The 24,224-nt window shown below is 42.9% G+C and overlaps 1 protein-coding gene across 1 annotated transcript in view; it reads right to left on the bottom strand.

The window, feature by feature from the left end:
* Window positions 1-24,224, bottom strand: part of ADAMTS17 (ADAM metallopeptidase with thrombospondin type 1 motif 17) — a 196,237-nt gene that overhangs the window by 104,818 nt on the left and 67,195 nt on the right. The window contains exon 7 of the mRNA XM_058156831.1: window positions 17,588-17,631. Coding sequence (XP_058012814.1) covers window positions 17,588-17,631 — 44 coding nt within the window. The remainder of the gene's footprint in view (window positions 1-17,587; window positions 17,632-24,224) is intronic.

The raw sequence follows: 24,224 nt of genomic DNA on the forward strand, positions 1-24,224 counted from the left end.
TCCTTCGCCAGAACCACAGTGCCTCATTCATAATGGCATTACATTTCTTATTTTACCAATGAAAGCTCTTTACTCTCTCTCATGTATACATGTATGTATCTTGGGTTGGTCACTACAGGATGCTCGCTGTTTAATGTTTGCCCTTTTACCTCTGTCTCTTGCTCCACCTCCCAACCCCCATTCTCCACCCCCACCACTTCCATTAATGAACCAATTCATTGTTTTTGGTTTTAAATGAAGTTTTAAAACCCCAGGGCACTTTCCATACAGTCTGCACACACCCCTCCATCTCACATCATATGAAACTATGAAACACTGTCAAACAATTCACTAAGTCTGCATTACTATTAATCTTCTCATGGTTCCCATCACCCATCTCCTCCCACTTATGACTGCATGACTGTAACCTTGTTGCTTGTATCCTTACGATTTATATTGATATTGACTGTTTCCTAGTATGATTTGATTGCTTATTCGTTCCCTATGAGTATCATTGTTGTTGTACCTTATGATTCTTGAAGAATGTATCTTGTCTTTTATGTACACTGAGAGCATATACACCAAAGACAAATTCCTTGTGTGTCCAATCACACTTGGCCAATAAAGAATTCTATTCTATTCTATTCTATTCTATTCTATTCTATTCTATTCTATTCTATTCTATTCTATTCTATTCTATCTCACATCAAATGAAACTAGACTCAAACAGTCCTACTTCCTGAATTGCCACCATTCCTGGAGGGAGGGAGGGAGGGAGGGAGGGAGGGAGGGAGGGAGGAAGGAAGGGAGGGAGGAAGGAAGGAAGGAAGGAAGGAAGGAAAGAAAAAAAAAGAGAGAGAGAAAGGCTCCATTGAGAAGAAGAGCTATGGCAAGACAGTTTGTCATGGAAAAGAACTGACACCTTCATGAGGTTACAGGGCCACTGGCTTTTCTTATTGGCAATGGTTTAGATTTGGACAAATTCAGTAGAGCTTGCATATGGATGCCAAAAATAATTATTCTTCCAATTGCAATAATGTCACAGAGCAGGAAATTTTTATTTAGATTCTTTTCAACAAAAACTCTATCGAGAACCCATAGGAGTTATAAAACATTCTAGAGAGCAATCCCATAATACTGGATTTGTCCAGGACATTTCATTATAAACAGCTAGCTACACCCTTCCCTGTAAGTAGTTGCTGCTTAAAAGGAAGAAGAAAGTAGGAGAAAGATAATGACATGTTAACATTATGTTTAGCTTGGCCTCTAGGAGATCCATGTTTGGAAATCTGGAGATCCATGGGCTTTCCAGGTTTCATGGAACCATGAGCTTGGCAAGCTCAGTGAGTAATTGATCCAAGCTCTCTGTGGTTTAAGTTGGTCTTTTACCTCCATGTTTAAATGGAGTTAAAAAAAATGCCTCTGACTTAGTTAATTCATTTTGCATTTTTGGGCTGAGCAATGCTATCCACTGGTATCTCCTTATGCCCTCAGTGTTCACAAGCTTAGATAGGCGCTTTAAGCTGGTTTTCTGCCTTAGAAACCCTTGTTTAGATGGAGTTAAATAAATGCCTCTAACTTTGTTAATTCATTTTGTATGTTTTTTAGAATAGAATAGAATAGAATAGAATAGAATAGAATAGAATACTTTATTGGCCAAGTGTGATTGGACACACTTTGGTGCATAAGCTCTTAGTGTACATAAAAAGAAAATATACATTTGTCAAGAATCATAAGGTGCAACACTTAATGATAGTCATAGGGAACAAATGAGCAATCAAATCATACTAGGAAACAATCAGTATAGATCGTCAGGATACAAACAACAAGTTATGCAGTCATAAGTGAGAGGAGATGGGTGATAGAAACGATGAGAAGATTAATAGTAATAATGCAGACTTGGTGAACTCCAGTTAGTCCTGTCTCTCAAGGGTCTAATATAGAACCAGGCAGATTAGCAAAGATTAATAGAAAAACAGTCTGTCTCATTTTTACAGCTGCCTTTTGCAAAGCAAAGTCATTCATTATCCCATTAAAACAATCTCTCTCATTCCTTCTCCAAACCTAACAGGGAGAGTTAATAAACACGGGAATGGGGAATGACACAATAACCCTTCAATTACGAAACTAGCCAAAGCACAGGAAGTCAAACCTCAACTTAATGTTTATTCAGCTTTGATGTGCTAATATCCACATTCCCTCCGGCTAAAAAAAATTTCACCCACTTAACCTGCTGGCGATCAGGGGAGCGACGGCCTACTAACTTTGCCACTTAAAATGTAAGTGGGGGAAAAAAAACATACTTCCCTGCTTAATGTTTTCAGTTATGATTCAAATTCTACCTTTTGGAATTTAGAGGAGAATAACAGAGTTGGAAGGGACCTTGGAGGTCTTCTAGTCCAACCCCCGCTCAGGCAGGAATCCCTATATCATTTCAGACAAATGGTTATCCAATATTTTCTTAAAAATTTCCAGTGTTGGAGCATTCACAATTTCTGGAGGCAAGTTGTTCCACTGATCAATTGTTCTAACTGTCAGGAAATTTCTCCTTAGTTCTAAGTTGCTTCTTTCCTTGATCAGTTTCCACCCATTGCTTCTTGTTCTACCCTCAGGTGCTTTGGTGAGCAGCCTGACTCCCTCTTCTTTGTGGCAACCCCTGAGATATTGGAAGACTGCTATCATGTCACCCCTTGTCCTTCTTTTTGTTAAACTAGACATACCCAGTTCCTGCAACCGTTCTTCATATGTTTTAGCCTCCAGTCCCCTAATCCTCTTTGTTGTTCTTCTCTGCACTCTCTCTAGAGTCTTCACATCTTTTTTACATCATAAAAAATTTGATAGGCAGAATTCTGAACCACAAGGCAACCTTCTCTGAGCACAAAAAAATAATAATACTCCATCTTATTTTCTATAAAAGCTGCATTCCCACAACACAGGTAATCCTCGAGTTACGACCACAACGGAGCCAACATTTATGTCGCTAAGTGAAATGTGTGTTAGATGAGTTTTGCCCTCATTTTACAACTTTTCTTGCCACTGCTGTTAAGTGAATCATTGCATACGTTAAGCTGGCAACACGGTTGTTAAGTGAATCTGGATTCCCCTTTGACTTTGCTCTTCAGAAGTTCCCCAAAGGGGATCATGTAACGCCGGGACACTGCAATCCATCATAAATATGAACTGGCTGCCAAGCCTCCCAAATTTGGATCATGTGACTATTGGGGATGCTGCAACGGTCGTAAGTGTGAAAAATGGTCCTGAGTCACTTTTTTCAGGGCTGTTGTAACTCTGAACGGTCACTAAATGAACTGTTGTAAGTCGAGGACGACCTGGTCCTGAAATTCATTTCTGGAGAAGCTGCATGTCCATTGGGTTGGCAAAATATAGCTGAATTCTTTATTTGAGATAAATTGGCCTCAGAATGATCCAGAACAGCGGCCACCAACTGGTGGTCCGTGGACCACTGGTGGTCCACGAGAAAATTTTGGTGGTCCACAGAAAAATTATTTGCATTTTTTATATTGCACTAAATTAGGGGTCCTCAAACTACAGCCCCTGGGACAGATACATGCAATGAATGTTCGTGTTGCTGCATAGAGTCTTCCCCTTAGGGGTCTTTTTGTGCAGGTTGGAGAGGGGCAGAAATTCCAACTTGGGGTCTGCTTCAGCCTCCTGGTGTGGGGTTTTGGGCGAAGGCTAGAGGGAAGCACCAGTGGTGGCGAAGAGCCGGAGGGCCTCGTTCCAGTGGGACTGCCTCATGGCCTGGAACTGGCTGACCATCGCAGACCGCTCAGCCTCCAGGCGCCGGTATCTGGCCTTGCACTCCCACAGGTCTTCCCTCTGCTTGGAAAGCCTACGCTCCTAGTCCTCAGTGAGGTGCTTCTGCTGAGCTTCCTTCTCGGTCAGATCCAATTTGAACTGAGCTGGTTTGCCAACTCTTTCTTGTAGTGGCTGCTTAGCTCCAAGAACTGCTTCCTGTTGGGGCCCTAAGAAGCCCAGGTGAGTAGAGGCCAGCGAGGTGCCCCTCGATGTGAATGACAGCAAGTTGGCCACGCCCACCCAGTCACATGACCACCTAGCCACACCCACCCAGCCGGTCATTAGGCAGGTTGTATTAGTGGTCCGCGGAATTTTAAATTATGAATTTAGTGGTCTCTGAGGTCCGAAAGGTTGGTGACCCCTGATCCAGAATACATGAATATTGTCCTGATACAGCTGCAAATCTCCCAATTTAGACATATCTCAGTTGACAGAGACCGTTATAAATCTTGTTTCACTTCCTCAAATAATCAGCTGACAATTCCAGTGCCAAACAACCCCCAACTATCAATTCCTGGAGAGGAAGGAGAAAGGAAGAGGGATAAAGAGATGAAGACTGTCGACTTCATAGGGAATATGATTTTATTTGACACCAGAGTGCTGTGACATTTCTCTCCAGTCCTATCTGATCCGAAGAAGAAAAGGCTGGAGGAGAACTTCACTTTGCTAACACTCCTTTTCAAAAGTCTGTCACGGGAGTCAGTAAAAATACTTTCTGACATCTCTTAGAAAGAAATGGCAGCTTTTTTAAAAAAAAAAATCAAGAACAACATGTAAATGAAAACTCCAAATTACATCTTGGCTCTGATGCAGAGACCATAGAACAGGGGTCGGCAACCTTAAACACTCAAAGAGCCACAAAGGTCCTAACAGGAAGAGCCCCACATTCAATTCTGGAGCCAACTAGAAGTCTGGTTCCCCCACCATAGAGTCTCCTCCTAGCGCGGCATCCTTTTTCCTGCCGACCGGAAGTCCGGTTCCCCCACCAAAGAGTTTCTTCCTAGCGCGGCGTCCTTTTTCCTCTACCTGTCCTAACCGAAAGCCCTATCAATTGTGGAGCCGACTGGAAAAACCGCCCCTCCTCCTGGTGTGCCATGCTTTCCCTCCCCCAAACCGGAAGCTCCTCTCAAAATTGTGGCATCAACCGGTGACAGGGAGCCGCAGCAGAGGGATGAAAGAGCCACATGCGGCTCCAGAGCCACGGATTGCCGACCCCTGCCATAGGAGAACGAGGAGGAGAACTTTCATTTATCTTAAGAACCTGCAATTCAAGAAACTCAGTAGGCTTTAGGGACAAATGAATTGATCGTCCTAAAGGCCTACGGTGTCTTTTTATTTCAAAAGCAGCATATCTGACATACATCTATGACTGTTGCAGCATTCTAATAGTCACGTGATCAAAATTCAGGCGCTGGGTGGAGGTCATGCAGTCACTACTCGTAACCTTCCCAGCTGACTTCCAACAAGCGAAGTCAATGAGTGAAGCCTGATTTGCTTCGTGATTAGAATAGAATAGAATAGAATAGAATTTATTAGCCAAGTGTGATTGGACACACAAGGAATTTGTCTTTGGTGCATATGCTCTCAGTGTACATAAAAGAAAAGATACGTTCATCAAGGTACAACATTTACAACACAAATGATGGTCATAGGGTACAATTTAACCCTTAATGATAGCAACAAAAAGTTACAGTCATACAGTCATAAGTGGAAAGAGATTGGTGATGGAAACGATGAGAAGATTAATAGTAGTGTAGATTTAGTAAATAGTTTGACAGTGTTGAGGGAATTATTTGTTTAGCAGAGTGATGGCGTTCGGGAAAAAACTGTCCTTGTGTCTAGTTGTTCTGGTGTGCAGTGCTCTGTAGCGTCGTTTTGAGGGTAGGAGTTGACACAGTTTATGTCCAGGATGTGAGGGATCCGTAAATATTTTCATGGCCCTCTTCTTGATTCGTGCAGTATACAGGTCCTCACTTAACAACCGTGGCAAAGAAATATCGTAAAATGGAGCAAAGCTCGCTTAACACCTATCTTTATTAATTTGTTGCATTAATAGGAAGACCTAATCCTTTTTTAGACTATAACCATGATGGTGAACCTATGGAATGCGCGCCGTCGCCAGCTGCTCTTCTCGGTTCCATCGTGCACATTTGCACCAGCCGGAACGCGGAAAGCAGCTGGCCGCCACCAGCCTTCTGTAACTTGTGGAGCTAAGTTTTGCCACCAATAGTATCAGAACCATACCTTTGGCTGGTTTCTAAATCAGTACACAATTTGACATTCCCACAGAACAGTAGGACAGGCAGCTGTTCACAATGCAAGAGTGCAAATCGTGTTCTGCAAATCATCCAATATCAAAGAACGAGTGGTGAGACCAAGCGTGGGAAGGTGCTCCTGCTTTTGAGTCTTGTTTTCAGATTCCTTTTCAACTCCTGATCAGTCACACGAAGCTAGAGGGTTGCACCCACCAAACAGACCGTTCATCTGATGATCAAACATGTAAAATGTTGTCTGTAAAATGTGTACTGTAAATCTGTAAAATATTACTCATTTGACAAGTATATCCGTGTATCTAGGTTTTAAATCTTCTAAAAGAACCGAACGGACCTTAGGTTACCAAAACAACCTTAATTTTGAGATTTAATCTGCACTACATTCTGACTCACGGTGGATATTTTTTTTTTAAAAAAAAAATGCTTTGGTATAAGGCAGTAGTGATGAACTCCAGGAGATGTTATTTTCTCCGCAGAACATCCTGCTTGTAGCTCTAATCTGTGTAAGCTATTCTACTCACATCTGCCTCCAAAGAGGCTTTTATGTCTCACACACCCAGTAGCAAGGCAAGACTCCAAAAGTTTTTGTTGACATTTGTTTGGCTCGTGGTCCTTAGCTGGACATCAGCTAACTGTACGTCTCCAGCCAGTTCAGCTGAAGATGGGACTGTCTGCGTGCTTCCTCAGCAATGCAAAGGAATTATTTTAAATTATGATGGAACTGAAATAGACAATAGATATAGTCCACATGCCAACGTTCGCTGAAAGCGGCCACGTAGTGACTCAAACTTTTTATCCTGGAAGTCAGCTCTCCAACCTTTGTTCAAATGCCCAGTGGTGAAATTCAATTTTTTTTTTTACAACCGGTTCTGTGGGCGTGGCTTGGTGGGCGTCCTTTTTCCTACATCTTTATTTATTTATTTTTTTATTTCGTCATAACAGTATATATAAGCATTAACATGAAATAACTATATAATATATAAGCATATATATGAGCATAAGTATGTAATAACTATATTAATTGGATATTGGATATATATTAATTGGATATTAATTGTTGTAAATGTTGTACCTTGATGAATGTATCTTTTCTTTTATGTACACTGAGAGCATATGCACCAAGACAAATTCCTTGAGTGTCCAATCACACTTGGCCAATAAAATTCTATTCTATTCTATTCTATAATGAAGAGGAACAATAGGACAGGAACGGTAGGCACTTTTGTGCTCTTATGCACGCCCCTTACAGACCTCTTAGGAATGGCGTGAGGTCGACAGTAGACAGTTTTTGGTTAAAGATTTTGGGATTTTGAGAAGAGACCACAGAGTCAGGTAATGTGTTCCAAGCATTAATAACTCTGTTACAGAAGTCATATCTGCCCTAACCGAAAGCCCTATCAATTGTGGAGCCGACCGGCGACAGGGAGCCACAGCAGAGGGATGAAAGAGCCACATGCGGCTCCAGAGCCGCGGGTTGCTGACCCCTGATATAGGATTCCTGCTTGAGCAGGGGGTTGAACTAGAAGACTTCCAAGGTCCCTTCCAACTCTGTTATTCTGCTATTCTGTTGTTCTCTGACCTGTTGAGGCATCCTTCTGCTTTTTTAAACACTTAGACAATATAGGGTTTAGGTTCCACAAAGAGGTGGAGAAGCCTGGGGCTAGGAGTTAAGCGACCTTAAGCAAAATGGAAGTGTCACTAAGGCTTTTGTGTGGAAGAATCTGTTGTGATCCGTCAGCAGCCTAAGGAGCTGTCGGCGGAATCGGACTGTGATGAGCCTGTTCCTAATGCCCGCAGGAGAAGAGCTGCCAGAAGGCAGGAGTGGCTCAAGCAGAGAGGACAGCTCAGGAGTAGGGCCGAGAGATGATTGGCCCCTCCCATAAGGCTTAAAAGGAGACCAGCACCGGTGTCTCAGTTTGCCAGAAAGCAACATTGCAGCTGTGCTCTTTGCTCTGTTCTCTGCTCTGGACATTTATCAGAAAGGACCTTGGCAGTTATCCAAACTGAACTCAGGTTTGTGATAACTGGAGAATGTTTGTTTGTTGGTGAAGCCTTTGTTTTGTTTCGAGTTACCCAGCACTGGGAATAAATTAATTCCCAGCTGTTTGAATAATGTGTATTTTTACTAAGGACTGCGTTTGTTGCTACCTGCTTGAGTCGGGGTCACAACAGAATCCTAAGTCTGAAAGCCGAGTTTGCTCGTTTAAAAAACAAGTTCCGCTTTGAGATTCAATTGCTGAAAAGATAGAATGCTCATTCTATTCCTCCCACAGGATATTAAGCGTTAGATATTGAACTTTCCCTGCTTGGCTGGATCTGAGGCAGCCTGGCTGGAAGGAAGTTTGAGCAGGAAGCCGGAGAACCAATTCAAGTCACAACAAGACAGAAATGTCCCAAGGCAGATGGCTGCAGCCTACAGACTGTTTAACGAGCTTCCGTCAAGGATGAATGGGATAAAAGCAAGCTTTTCTGCATTTCAATGCTAAAACTTTGCTCTGGGGCTCTGTCTGTAGTTACCTTGCCTATAGTGATCTTGCTAGAAATGTGTAATGTCAATCTCTCCTCCCCCTAACATCTTTCTGGAGAGGAAGAGTGGAGTGGAGTGGAGTGGAGTGGAGTGGAGTGGAGTGGAGTGGAGTGAAGTGGAGTGGAGTGGAGTGGAGTGGAGTGGAGTAGAGTAGAGTAGAGTAGAGTAGAGTAGAGTAGAGTAGAGTAGAGTAGAGTAGAGTAGAGTAGAGTAGAGTAGAGTAGAGTAGAGTAGAATAAAATTCTTTATTGGCCAAGTATGATTGGACACAAAAAGAATTTGTCTTCCTTCCTTTCCTCTCTAAGAGAAAAGGGAAGGGAAGGGAAGGGAAGGGAAGAAGGGGAGAGGAGAGGAGAGGAGAGGAGAGGAGAGGAGAGGAGAGGAGAAGAGAAGAGAAGAGAAGAGAAGAGAAGAGAAGAGAAGAGAAAGGAAGAGGGAAGAGAAGAGAAGAGAAAGGAAGAGAAGAGAAAGGAGGAGAGGAGAGGAGAGGAGAGGAAAGGAGAGGAGAGGAGAGGAGAGGAGAGGAGAGGAGAGGAGAGGAGAGGAGAGGAGAGGAGAGAATCTAGCTGATCTTTGGAAGGAGGTGGCAAACCAAGCAGGCACATTAAATGCCAGCAGAGTGTCTTGGTTGTTCTGCTTCTTGTCGGATGGCTGGCACAACCTCAGTCCACAAATGCATACCTTCATACTTTCCTTCATATTTTAAGCTCAGCTCCTTCATTATGTAACCTTCAAAGCTACTTTGGCAATGGAATTCCATTCCTTAACAGACCATTCCAGGGAAGACACCTTGCCAAAATTCAAATGCAACCTGCCTGGTGCGTGTATTTTTCCTCTAGCACAACTTCCCCATAAAAAAAAGACGACAGCTTTTGCAGAATCAGTGTTCACGTCTACTGTAGATTAAGACAAATTGAGCTCAGAAACGTGCACAAAATTCTGGCAATTGTAGACATGCACCGTCGCTTGTGGGAAATATGTAGTCATAGAATGAAGAGGGTGTTGTACACATTTTGCATAGACCCCCAAACACAAACATCGCCACGGCAGATAAACTGTAACACCTAGCCAATCTGTATAGTTTCCAAGCGACGTGTGGTATTTTGCATATGCTGATAGTGGGTAAATAAATCACATTGCTTAAGGAAGATTCGGTCATTACGCAATGCCAGAACAGGAGATCATTTAAGTAACATCTGAAAATGTAAACCACGATGCATCTGGTGACCCCTTGAGGATTATAGGTAGTCCTTGACTTATGACTGTTTAAAGTTACGATAGACCCCAAAAATGGGACTTCCAAGCCGGATTCGAAGTTCTGATGTACACACACTGACACACACAAACACAACCACGTATACGACTGCAATTTTGGGCACTCAGCAGCTGGTTTGGATTTATGGCTGTTTGCAGTGCCCTACACATATGACATGAGGGACACAGTGGCTCAGGGGCTAGGACATTGAGCTTGTCGATCGAAACGTCAGCAGCTCAGCGGTTCGAATCCCTAGTGCTGCCACGTAACGGGGTGAGCTCCCGTTACTTGTCCCAGCTTCTGCCAACCTAGCAGTTTCGAAAGCATGTAAAAATGCAAGTAGAAAAAATAGGGACCACCTTTGGTGGGAAGGTAACAGTGTTCCGTGCGCCTTTGGCATTGAGTCATGCCGGCCACATGACCACGGAGACATCTTCGGACAGCACTGGCTCTTTGGCTATGAAACGGAGATGAGCACCGCCCCCTAGAGTCAGGAACGACTAGCACGTATGTGCAAGGGGAACCTTTATCTTTTACCTTACACATATGACGGTGATATATTTCTGGTTCTAGCAAAACCAGTCCCATAGAAAACAATGGGTTTGATGATTGATTGCTGGCTGAGGCATTCTGGGAGTTGAAGTCCATAAGTCTTAAAGTTGCCAAGTTTATACGCCCCTATTTTAGATCATTTATAATTAAACGTGTATATAAGAAAAACTCCAATCACACACCATCTTCGCTCAGATCGTATTCTTCCCTTTTCTTTTTTATTTCCAAGACACACAACAAATTGATTCTTCTACTTCTGTTTTAAGCCATAATCTTCTATATGTCAAGAGTTATTACCAGATGCACCATTAGGTATCAAACATACCGAAAGTAGTCAACCTTCACACAATGTTTTTCTTAAGTTTGAGAAGGATATTGATTAGGTTATCAATATCCTTGTACCACAAATGGCATTCCATGCTAAGGATAGCACTGTTCAGACAAGACACATGTTAGCCACTATGCCATTCCTTCAGCTAAACCCCAGTTTATTCCAGGAGTGGCTCATGCTGTAGTATGAAATCTAATATTTCTAAACTATAAACGATTTTGGAATCCAATGTGCTCTTGATCACATCTCACAGGAACATGTGAACTATACCGATACAGTTTTAGGAGTCTTGCATTCAAAACACAAAATTCACATAGACAGTTACATCAGGGGTGGGTTCCTCTTATCTTTACTACCGGTTCGCAACGGGAGTGCACGCGCACGCACTTCTGCGCCTGCGCAGATCACCCATGATGACATCGTGGCAGGTGGGCGGAGCCTCCCACCAGTTTTACTACCAGTTCTATAGAACCGGACAGAACCGGGAGCAACCCGCTACTGAGTTATACCCAGGTCACGCGGGATAATTCACCGAAGAAAGCAATTATGTTTGGAAGAGTTAGAGGTAAAAGGAAACCAGGCCACCAAAAAACACAGTTGTTGGACACCAGCAAAGCTGACCCCAGCCAGAGCACAGAACAAGTCAAAGAAGTAGTGCTCAAGATCAGAAGGTGTGGACAGACCTGGCCCACAGAATAACCAAGGGGTGGACATGACTCAATGGATAACATCACTGTCGTCATCATCATCATCTCCAGAACTGGATGGCAGCAAGCCCTTTTTGCATCCATTTAAAAATGACATGGCAATCAAACTTCTAATCTTCTCGAATCCGGCTCTTCTAAATATGAGCCAAGCACAGAAACACACCTCAACTGATGCCCCCGTTATGTGATAAATCCAATCCTGGCATTGATCTCTAGATCTGTTTTTGGATCGCTCAGTCTAGGAGACCTACCTTTAACCAAGACAATGGGATGCTCTTGCCAAAGATTCCCAACAGAGTCCCAAACGCGAAGGAAAAAAATATCCTTTACATCAGGGCTCTCCAACCTTGGCAACTTTAAGACTTGTGCACTTGTGGACTTGTGGAATGAACCCCCATTCTTGTATTCACACTGAGATTGCACAAAGATAACATATTGCTACCAACCTGCCTTCCATTGAGGACCTGTATTCTGCACGAGTCAAAAAGAGGGCTGTGAAAATATTTACAGACCTCTCGCATCCTGGACATAAACTGTTTCAATTCCTACCCTCAGAACGACGCTATAAGGCACTGCACACCAGAACAACTAGACAGAAGGACAGTTTCTTCCCGAACGCCATCACTCTGCTAAACAAATAATTTCCTCAACACTGTCAAACTATTTACTAAATCTGCACTATTAATTTTCTCGTCGTTCCATCACCCATCTCCTCCCACTTATGACTGCATGACTGAACCTTGTTGCTTGTATCCTTATGATTTATATTGATATTGATTGTTTCCTGATTGCTTATTTGTACCCTATGACCATCATTAAGAGTTGTACCTTATGATTCTTGACAAACATATCTTGTCTTTTATGTACACGGAAAGCATATGTACCAAGACTAATTCCTTGTTCTGTTCTGTTCTGTTCTGTTCTGTTCTGTTCTGTTCTATTCTATTCTATTCTATTCTATTCTATTCTATTCCATTCTATTCTATTCTATTCTATTCTATTCTATTCTATTTTATATCCCTTCCTGCCCTTCCTGCCCTTTTTTCAAGGGTTAGAGGTGCTATGAAATGAGATGTTGGCTCCTAAGCGACAGCATGTGTCTTCCATCAAAATGGTTTCAGCCCACGACTTGCTGAACACATGCTCGTCTGTGGCTACATCTGGACTCAGGTAGACAGTTCACATGCTTATCCCACGGAAATATGGTTTCCATTGGCTTTGTAGGCAATCATGGTGTTATGAGTCATTACTTTCCACTCACTGAGCGAGGGTTTAGGGCAGCTCCAATAAATACTGAAAACAGAGAATGTATGTCTCAACTTTTCCTTGCAGCCTCACCATGTCCTGTCTTCTTGAATTATCCTTCCACATCCAAGATAAAACAATAATAATATCTGACAAGCTGTGTTTTTTTTTGCAGGAGCTAAAGCTGAATGGCTACAACTCCATAAGTTCTGAGACCATAAAAGGAATTCTTATTTTACCAGAAGTAGTCCAACTTTGTTCTGACGCTACCAGAAAAAAAGTCCTTCATTCCAAATGTAACATTTTATCCTCTTTGGAGCAATTAAAAAGAGTCAGTTTTGATGTCAAAACTCTTCTGGCAAGGCTGGAACAACAAACAATGATCTTCCAACAAGATCAGGATTGCCTGAGGATCAAAACATTCCACCCTCAAGATACTGTGTTTTTTGGATTAGAAGATGCACTTTTTGCCCTCCTAAAAGAGGCTGAAAATTTGGGTGTGTCTAATACTCCGAATGTAACCCCGCCCACCCGCCAGACCCCACCCTTCAGCCTCCGTGCATCCTCTTCCTGGCTGCAGAGATTCCTGCCACCAACAATGGCTTGTGTTTTTGAGCTCCTTTCAGCCTCCAAATGTTCTATTTGAGAGACCTTCAGGCCGTGGGGCTCACCAAAGCACATCACCGCCGACAGGTGGTAGCCAAAATGGCTACCCGGAACAGCTGCTGCCTTCTCTTACCCCTCCCGCACTTTGCCTGCTTTAGTCACTGGAGCTCCCTCCAACGATCAGCTGTGCTTTTGAAGATGTTTTTCAGCCCCAATGTGAGCGAAGTGATCTTCCGTGCTTTGCCTGCTTTTCTAATTGCTGCTCCCTCCGACGATCAGCTGTGTTTTAGAAGCTGCACTTTAGCCCCAACCAGCCACAACCTCAAAACCAGCGAGTGAACTAATGTGCTGAAGCTGACCAGGCTAAGGACTAGCCAGATGAATACCTGATAGGCAGAATTTTTTTTTCCTATTTTCCTCCCCAAAAACTAAAGTGCAGGTCTTACATTCCAAAAAATATGGTAAGTTGGAGATCTCTTTTTAATGGATCTCTCATTCTGCTGCTTCCTAAGCAGCTCATGTTATTTTTCCCCTGTAATATCAGCACATATATTAGAAGCAAAGACAGTGAGAGAAGTCCTCAGTATTTAAGTGCTGTACAAGAATCACAACATGCCACCATGTAGCTTGAGACCTAGTCTAAAGGATGAATGGGTCACCACCAACATTATACTTTTTATAACAGTGAAATACCAAAGAGAGAAGCAACCTGGAATTAAGGAGAAACGTTTTAATAGTGAGGACAATTAACCAGTGGAACAGCTTGCCTTTAGAAACTGTGGACGCTCCATCACTGGAGGTTTTTAAGAAGAGACTGGATAGCCACTCATCTGAAATAGTATAGGTTCTCCTGCTTGAGCAGAAGGTTGACTAGAAGACCTCCAAGGTCCCTTTCAGCTTCTATTCTATTCTATTCTATTCTATTCTATTCTATTCTATTCTATTCTATTCTATTCTATTCTATTCTATTCTATTTCCTTATGTTCTTGTAACCATAACTTTGCTGTTTTTACCTTACAATTTATATTGTTTTATTTAGTGTCCTAGTATGATTTATGTGGATTGCTTATTTAGTTTCCTATGGCTAGCACTGAGTGTCGTACCTTATAATTTATGATGAATGTCTTTTACGATGATTAGGATCATGATTTATCACTTGTTGCCTGTATGTACACTGCGAGCTTATGCACCGGAGACAAAATCTTTGTGTGTCCAATCACACTCAGCCAATAAAGAATTCTGTTCTATTCTATTCATGATTCTTGATGAACCTATCTTTTCTTTTATGTACACTGCGAGCTTATGCACCGGAGACAAAATCCTTGTGTGTCCAATCACACTCAGCCAATAAAGAATTCTGTTCTATTCTATTCATGATTCTTGATGAACGTATCTTTTCTTTTATGTACACTAAGAGCATATGCACCGAAGACAAAATCCTTGTGTGTCCAACCACACTTGGCCAATAAAGGGCCGGTTTAGCTCTGCCTGGTAAGGGCTGTTATTAAGAACACAAAGCCTGCAATTACTGCAGGTTCGAGCCCGGCCCAAGGTTGACTCAGCCTTCCATCCTTTATAAGGTAGGTAAAATGAGGACCCAGATTGTTGGGGGGGCAATAAGTTGACTTTGTAAATATATACAAATAGAATGAGACTATTGCCCTATACATTGTAAGCCGCCCTGAGTCTTCGGAGAAGGGCGGGGTATAAATGTAAACAAAAAAAAAAAAAAAAGAATTCTAATTCTAATATTAGTCAAGCTCTCCTAATACTCTGCACCACAGTTGCAAAGATCTACAAATTAAACATTTTTAAAGCTTTCTAAGGCAATTACGCTAATTCTTCAGTCTTTGGATATAAAATATTTATTTACCGCGACCCTGAGGTCAATCTAGACAAAACTTTTGAAGTGCTAGTTGTGTCAGAACAGTCTATCTCTATGACAATTTGGTCATCTAGCATCTAAAGTGCTTGCAAGTACTCTGTAAATATTTACTTATTTAAAATGTTTAAACCAGGGGTGAAATCCAGCAGGTTCTGACAGATTCTGGAGAACTGGTAGCGGAAATTTTGAGTAGTTCAAAGAACCAGCAAATACCACCTCTGGCTGGCCCCAGAGTAGGGTGGGAATGGAGATTTTGCAGTATCCTTCCCCCAGGAGTGGGGTGAGAATGGAGATTTTGCAGCTTCCTTCCTGTGGGGTGGGAATGGAGATTTTGCAGCTTCCTTCCCCCTGGAGTGGGGTGGGAATGGAGATTTTGCAGTATCCTTCCCGTGAGGTGGGAATGGAGATTTTGCAATATCCTTCCCCTGCCACGCCCACCAAGCCACGCCCACCAAGCCACACCACGCCCACCGAACCGGTAGTAAAAAAAAATTGGATTTCACCACTGGTTTAAACAAATGTCGATGAAGCTTCTTGGATGAGAAGTGAAACATCTTCTCTTCTTCAAGATAACAGGAAAAAAAAAACACAGTCCTGTTGCCTTTGGAGACTTCTCCATTATCAGTGAAATGATAATTCCCAGAAATGATAACTCCCAGCAGCCGAAGAAGGCATCAGAAAAGTTTTTTAAAAAGTTAAAAAAAACCCGACTTCAACCAAATACCCATGGAAGATCTTGCTTCTCAAAAGATAATAGTTGAGCTGCCGTTACAAGTAGTCCTTGACTTATACCAGTTCATTTAGTGACCGTTCAGAATTAGAACAGCACCGAAAAAAGTGATTTATGACCGTTTTTCCACACTTACGACCAATGCAGCATCCTCATGGTCACACAATCAAAATTCAGACCCTTGGCAATCGACAAGGGTATTTATGACGGTTGCAGAATGCTGAGGTCACACGATCCCCTTTTGCGACCTACCGACAAGCAAAGTTCACGGGGAAAATCCAGATTCACTTAACAACCTTATCAGTCGCTTTACAGCTGCGGTGATTCCCTTAACGACTGTGGCAAGAAGGGTCGTCAAATGGGACAAAACTCACTGAACAAGGGTCTCGCTTAGCGAGAAAGAAATCTGGGACTCCGTTGTGGTCGTAAGTCGAGAGCTCCCTGTATCCTTGGAACTCCATGCCCTTCGTCTGTGTGCAACAGCAGCTGCCAAAAAAAACCAGCACAGTTCTGGGCTGCATAAACAGAGGGATAGAATCAAGATCACGTGAAGTGTTAATACCACTTTATAAGGCCTTGGTAAGGCCACACTTGGAATATTGCATCCAGTTTTGGTCGCCACGATGTAAAAAGGATGTTGAGACTCTAGAAAGAGTGCAGAGAAGAGCAACAAAGATGATTAGGGGACTGGAGGCTAAAACATATGAAGAACGGTTGCAGGAACTGGGTATGTCTAGTTTAATAAAAAGAAGGACCAGGGGAGACATGATAGCAGTGTTCCAATATCTCAGGGGCTGCCACAAAGAAGAGGGAGTCGGGCTGTTCTCCAAAGCACCTGAGGATAGAACAAGAAGCAATGGGTGGAAACTAATCAAGGAAAGAAGCAACTTAGAACTAAGGAGAAATTTCCTGACAGTTTGAACAATTAATGAGTGGAACAACTTGCCTCCAGAAGTTATGAATGCTCCAACACTGGAAGTTTTTAAGAAAATGTTGGATAGCCATTTGTCTGAAATGGTGTTGGGTTTCCTGCCTGGGCAGGGGGTTGGACTAGAAGACCTCCAAGGTCCCTTACAACTCTGTTATTATGTTATGTCTCAGTACTATAAAGCTCGCCGAAGAATAGTTGGTGAGGCTCACGCTTGGAAAGGAATTGCTTTTGGTTTTCAGCAACTGCAGAGACGCTGACGCGTATGGTTTCTGCAAAACGTCAGGCACAGGCTACGAGGCAATACCCACCAAGATATTGCTAGTAGAACTACATGCACCCGCCCACCTCCCTGCCCCCCTTCACAGCTCCAGCTGCACGGGGGGGGGGAATAACAACAACTGAACATTCAAATGTATTACATCCATTTTTCATCTGCAGAGCAATTAGTGACCGTTATGGTTTCCATGTTTAGTGAGACAAAACTCTTTACATACCATAATGTACTGAAAAGGAAGACAACCGTGACCATAAATACGCGGGTTTCGTTCCCAAAAAACAGAACGAAGGGAAAAAAAAAAAAAAAACACTTTCTTCTCTATTGTGCTCTCAGCCAATCTAAGACAACCACACCATGTTAAAGGTAAATTATCTGAAGGGGGGAAGCGGGCAGGGAATTAAGTCTTCTTCACTGGTAAATGCAGCAAAACAATGCATTGTAAAATGAAAAACATCTGTCGGGTTACTTACCCACCGTGTCACATGGCTCATCCTTATGGACACAAAAATCTGTCCTGAAAATAATAAATCATAATTAGGAACATTCCTTAAAATGATGAGCTATGGGGTTGTATAAATGGACACACGTTGTCAGAGTGTCTTATCACCTACTGCTAAGCTGCTAAGGTGGCTCAGTGGCTAAGACACCTGAGCTTGTCGATCAGAAAGGTCGGCAGTTCGGCGGTTCGAATCCCTAGTACAGGTCTTCTGCATGAGTAGGGGGTTGGACTAGATGACCTCCAAGGTCCCTTCCAACTTTGTTACTGTTACTTACTGCTTTTAAATGTAAGATATTGTACTAGGGGCAGGTAAATTCATATTCATTCATTTACTCATGCATATTCTTTTCATATTTTGTTTTACAGGTAGCCCTTGACTTAAAACTACCCTGGGAACATTCATCACTAAGCAAGATAGTCATAAGTGAGTTGTGCCTGATTTTATGTAGAAGGAGTGGCTGCAGGGGTGAAATCCAGCAGGTTCTGACAGGTTCTGGAGAATCGGTAGCGGAAATTTTGAGCAGTTCAGAGAACCGGCATATACCACCTTTCGTTGGCCCCAGAGTGGGGAGGGAATGGAGATTTTGCAGTATCCTTCCCCCAGGAGTGGGGAGGGAATGGGGATTTTGCAGTATCCTTCCTCCAGGAGTGGGGAGGGAATGGAGATTTTGCAGTATCCTTCCCCTGGAGTTGGGAGGGAATGGGGATTTTGCAGTATGCTTCCCCTGGAGTGGGATGGGAATGGAGATTTTGCAGTATCCTTCCCCCAGGAGTGGGGAGGGAATAGGGATTTTGCAGTATCCTTCCCCCTGGAGTGGGGAGGGAATGGAGATTTTGCAGTATCCTTCCCCTGGACTGGGGTTGGAATGGAGATTTTGCAGTATCCTTCCCCCAGGAGTGGGGAGGGAATGGGGATTTTGCAGTATCCTTCCCCCAGGAGTGGGGAGAGAATGGAGATTTTGCAGTATCCTTCCCCTGGACTGGGGTTGGAATGGAGATTTTGCAGTATCCTTCCCCCAGGAGTGGGGAGGGAATGGGGATTTTGCAGTATCCTTCCCCCAGGAGTGGGGAGGGAATAGGGATTTTGCAGTATCCTTCCCCCTGGAGTGGGGAGGGAATGGAGATTTTGCAGTATCCTTCCCCTGGACTGGGGTCGGAATGGAGATTTTGCAGTATCCTTTCCCTGGAGTGGGGTGGGAATGGAGATTTTGCAGTATCCTTCCCCCTGGACTGGGGTCGGAATGGAGATTTTGCAGTATCCTTTCCCTGGGGTGGGGAGGGAACGGAGATTTTGCAGCATCCTTCCCCTGCCACACCCACCAAGCCATGCCCACAAAACCGTGCAAATAGTGCAAAAAATCTGGATTTTACCACTAAATGGCAAACCCTGGGGGGGGCGACGTGATGTTCAAAATCATTCCAACTCCCACGCAGTGATGTTGACCCTCATCTAACTCTAGCCAGGTGCTGACCATTAGTTGAAAAGATTCCTGTTCATAGGCTTTTAGCAATAAAATCAGCTTAACTAAGCCTTCAAGGTCTTTCCATCTGGCATTGTACGACATTTTGTTTTTATTTATTTTTTGCTGTGGTTGTTAAGTGAACCACCCTGGCCGCTTCATTCTTTTTTTTTCTTCCCAAACATCACAAGGTTTCTCTCTCAAGTCAGCCATCGTGAACGATTTACTGCAAGTAGGACGAAACTCTTAACCTTCCACCATCTAAAACAGAGAAATTCTGAGCTGCTTTGACTTTGCACCTAAAAGCTTGGAGTGCAAAGTTGGCCGCAGGGCAGCCAGCGGCCTCCTCCTCCTCTTGACCCAGCTGGCAGTATCTTCCTTGCAGGAATTGCCAGACTCAGCTTCACAAAGTTTATTCAAGGACTAGATTGTATTATTATATAAACGGGTAAACTGAACAGATGCTTTTGAGTAAAAAAAAAAAAAAAGGACGGGAGGGCTGCAGCTGAAAAAGCTTCTTTCTTGAAGGGGATTTCTAGCTTAAGAGAATGAAAACACAAGCATATATTTATCTGTCTCTTGCAGGACCAGGAATGAAAAAGGCCTGGTAGTTCCAGGTAATTCCCTGGATTCAAATTCCTTTCTCTAATGCCCAGGCTCCCGACAGTAAAATGGGGCAAAAGCTATAGCTATTTATGCCTGGACGAGCCACGAACCATCTCTCAATGCCAAGGACCCATCTGGGAACTATTAAAATAGCAGTCGAAGAGGAAGGTTAAGAGGAAAATGCTGGCAACTGATAACCAAGCGTTGTTTAACTTAAGGTGCAGAAGCTGAGGTTGTCCCCTTTCGGGTCTCACCTCAATTATGATGATGGTGATAATAATAATAATAATAATAATAATAATAATAATAATAATAATAATAATAATAATAATAATGATGATGATGATGATGATGATGATGATGATGATGATGATGATGTGTGGATAGTCGACATTGCTATACCTGGTGATAGCCGAATCGATGAGAAACAACTTGAAAAACTCACCAGATATCAAGATTTGAGAATCGAATTGCAGAGACTCTGGCATAAACCAGTGCAGGTGGTTCCAGTGGTACTCGGCACATTGGGAGTTGTGCCTAAAGATCTAGGCAAGCCCTTAAAAGCAATTGGTGCTGACAAGATCACCATTGGTCAGCTGCAGAAGGCCACCTTACTGGGATCTGCTCACATAATTCGCCGATACATCACGCAGTCCTAAACGCTTGGGAAGTGTTCGACTAGTGATCTGTGATACGAAATCCAGCATAGTTATCTCGTTTGCTGTGTATACTGTCATTTTGTGTAAATAATAATAATAATTATTATTATTATTCCAGAAACAACAAAGGTATAATTTTTATTGATAGCTTTTGGAAGGTCCTTACCTTACATTACGATCTTACAACTGATTATAATGTAGATTGTGTCAATTGTTGCTTTGCTCTACATACCTTGCTTAGTAATAGTAATAGGTACCTAATATATAAACTCTTACAACTATGAAGACCCCTGGTGGCGCAGTGGTTAGAATGCAGAATTGCAGGCAAACTCTGCCCACAATCTGGAGTTCGATCCTGATGGGGTTCAAGGTTGACTCAGCCTTCCATCCTTCCGAGGTCAGTAAAATGAGGAGCCAGATTGTTGGGGGGCAATAGGCTGACATTGTAAACCACACAAAGGGTGCCGTAAAGCACTCTTAGAGGTGGTATGTAAGTCTAAGTGCAATTGCTGTCAATCAAAGTACGATATGAAGGTTTCGTCAAGGTTATGAGAGAACATCACATCAAGCCTCACATCAAAAGCCTTAAAGGACACAGCTCCCAAACTCAGCGACACCATGTCATTCTACAGTTCAAAGACTTGTGGGTCTTGGGGAGAAGTTTCCTAACAGTGAGAACAATCAACTGGTGGAACGGCTTGCTTTCAAAAGCCGGTGGATGCGCCATCACTGCAGGTTTTAAAGAAGAGACTGGACGCATGGTATAGGGCAGTGGTGGGATTCAGCCAGTTCGTACCCCTTCGGGACAACCGGTTGTTAACTTTCTGAGCAGTTTGGCAAACTGGTTGTTGGAGAAAATCATTAAGGCAGAGAACCAGTGGTTAAAAATTACTTGAATCCCACTACTGGTATAGGGTCTCCTGCTCAAGCAGGAGATTGGACTAGAAGATCTCCAAGGTCCAGAGGTGGGCTTCAAAAATTTTAGCAAGGGGTTCTCTGCCCTGTTGCTGGGTGCATGTGGCTATGGTGGGCGTGGCCTAGTCGGCCTCCTGCACTATGAGGCCTTCCTGGGGAGGCCTTCCTCGAGCCTCTGGGAGGGCAAAAACGGCCTCCCCAGGCTCTGGAGGCCCTCTGGAGGCCGGAAACGGGCCTGTTTCTGACATTCCCAAACTTCTGGTAGGCCTGTTTTTCGCCGTCCCCGAGTCTCCGTGCATGCCCTGCACTTACTTGCATCCAAAACGGGCCACATGGGGAGTCCTAGGAGGGGAGGGGAGGGGTGGGCTGGGCCAGCCAGGAATGGGATTTGGGGGTTCTCCGAACTGCATAGAATCTTAGCTAGAGGTTCTCCCGAACCCCTGTGAACCCCCAACAGCCCACCCCTGCAAGGTCCTTTCCAACTGTGTTATTCTATAATGCTCTATTCTGCTAAGCCACTGCATAGCTGTAGGATTTTGGCTTCGTCTGTTGTATGAGCCAAGTAATATTTGCTATTCTAGACTTAAGGAAGCCCTTTATGAGTTGAGACCAACGGGCAAGAAAGAAAGTTTCCCAAGGTGAACAGAACTTGGCTTCCTTTTCGCTGAAAAAAATGCTCCACGCAGGAAAAAAAAAGTGTTTTCAGAGGTCAATCGTAAAATGTCTGGTTCTGGTTACAAACAGGCAGAGAGGAAAAAAATCTAAATGTTGAAGATCCAGCTCTCGTTGTTTTTTCCCCCCCTTGGCTTAGCCATTCCATTCTGGAAACAGCCCTGCTTTTGCATCCTTTGCCACTGGTCCACATCTGTATCATTTGGGGTTCATCCAGACACACACACACACACACTGAAAGACAGCACTTAAGCTAAAAAGCAAAAATGCCGAATTTCTGTGCCTTAGGAACCAAAACAGCTGAGCCAGGAGATTGTTCAACTGACAATTGTTCCCGGTAAAGAAGTCGTAACAGGATGGGGGGAAATGAGGATATACAGGAAGGGAAGGGTTGTGAGAATCCAGGGCCAGCTTATTTTGCACAGTGGATGTAGTTTTACTGAAGCCCAGCGGCCTCGGTACGCTGCCTAATTCTCTCACAATACAAACTGATCTTTTCATTTATCCAGCACAGTTCTTTCCATGGCTGTTATTACAAGCATCTGCCTCTCTAAATCCACCCTATTTGAACAGCATTCCATCACTTTTCCCTGCTTGAGGCTTTTACCTGACTCAGGGACAACTCACCCCCCTGGTCAGCACTTCTTTACCTTCCTACCATCGGGAAAGAGATATAGAAGCATAGCTAGCCGCACAAACAGGCTGAAGAACAGTTTTTATCCGTGGGCTGTCAGACTCCGGAATGTGAACATCGTAACTACATAGTACGATGGACTTGCAGGGCCGGCACAACATGTAACATGTTCACACTGGTGCAATAGGACTGGGTGTTTTGTTAATATGATTCATTGGGTCAGGGATTTTCTGTCTTCACTGTGAATTGTATTGTGTTGGGGGGGATGCAGTGAGGGAGCTCCAACAATCTCATTGTACATATGTTGTGCAGTGACAATAAAGTTTGTTGTTGTTGTTGTTGTTGTTGTTGTTGCTGTTGTTGTTGTTGTTAACCTTATTCATTAAATATGAAACTCAGTCAACTGAACATTCAAAAATGCATCACAAATACCATTGACTGGTGCTAATGGTTGATACCATTAATGATACTACTGATACTAGGTATCAACAAAGTACGTTCTTAAGATGTACGATGTTCCAAGTAACGCAGTTTTTTGCAGTTCATCATTATATTATTATTATTATTATTATTATTATTATTATTATTATTATTATTATTATTATTATTATTATTATTATTATTATTATTATTATTTTATTTACACAAAATGACAGTATACACAGCAAACGAGATAACTATGCTGGATTTCGTATCACAGATCACTAGTCGAATATTATTATTATTATTATTATTTACTTTATTGTTGTTGTTATTGTGGTTGTTATTATTATTATAACTTTATTCATTAAATATGAAACTCAGTCAACTGAACATTCAAAAATGCATCGCAAATACCATTGACTGGTGCTAATGGTTGATACGGGTTGCTGCCAGCATCCTAGGTATCAACCAAGTACCTTCTTAAGATGTATGATGTTCCAAGTAGCGCAGTTTTTTGTAGTTCTGCTTATATTATTGCAGTAAGCTGCAATTTGTTGGTGTATCTTATAAAATTCTTGGATATGGTACCAAGTGCCCCGATGACAATGGGTACCACTTTGACGTGTTTCATCCATAGTCGTGTAGTTTCGATGGCCAGGTCACGATATTTCATGATTTTTTCCAGTTCTTTTTCTTCGACTCTGGCATCTCCTGGTACTGCGATGTTGTTGTTGTTGTTGTTGTTGTTGTTGTTGTTGTTGTTCTTCTTCTTCTTCTTCTTCTTCTTCTTCTTCTTCTTCTTCTTCTTCTTCTTCTTCTTCTTCTTCTTCTTCTTCTTCTTCTTCTTCTTCTTCTTCTTCTTCTCCTTCTCCTTCTCCTTCTCCTTCTCCTTCTCCTTCTTCTTCTTCTTGTTATTATTATTATTAAGCAGCTCCAACACATGTGGAATTTCGTTAGATGCATCAGTCCAGGGTGGGGAGACAGTAACAAGTATAATTTCAGGTCTTTGCAACACTCCTCTTCCACCCTGAGGTTGTGCGTAGGGGGTGGGGTGAGATTCAGAAAATCCGATCCCATTTTTGCTCCAACATTTCTAATAAAGGTAAGTCCTCGACTTACAACTGCAACTGACCCCCACCTCCAAATTTCTGTTCCTTAACATTTGTTAAGTGAAACGACCTTTCTTGTCAAATTGTTAAGTGAATCACTGCAGTTGTTAAGTTAGTCACATACAAGGTT

The sequence above is a fragment of the Ahaetulla prasina genome, chromosome 13, assembly GCF_028640845.1.
Source record: "Ahaetulla prasina isolate Xishuangbanna chromosome 13, ASM2864084v1, whole genome shotgun sequence".
In the NCBI taxonomy this organism is placed as follows: Eukaryota; Metazoa; Chordata; class Lepidosauria; order Squamata; family Colubridae; genus Ahaetulla; species Ahaetulla prasina.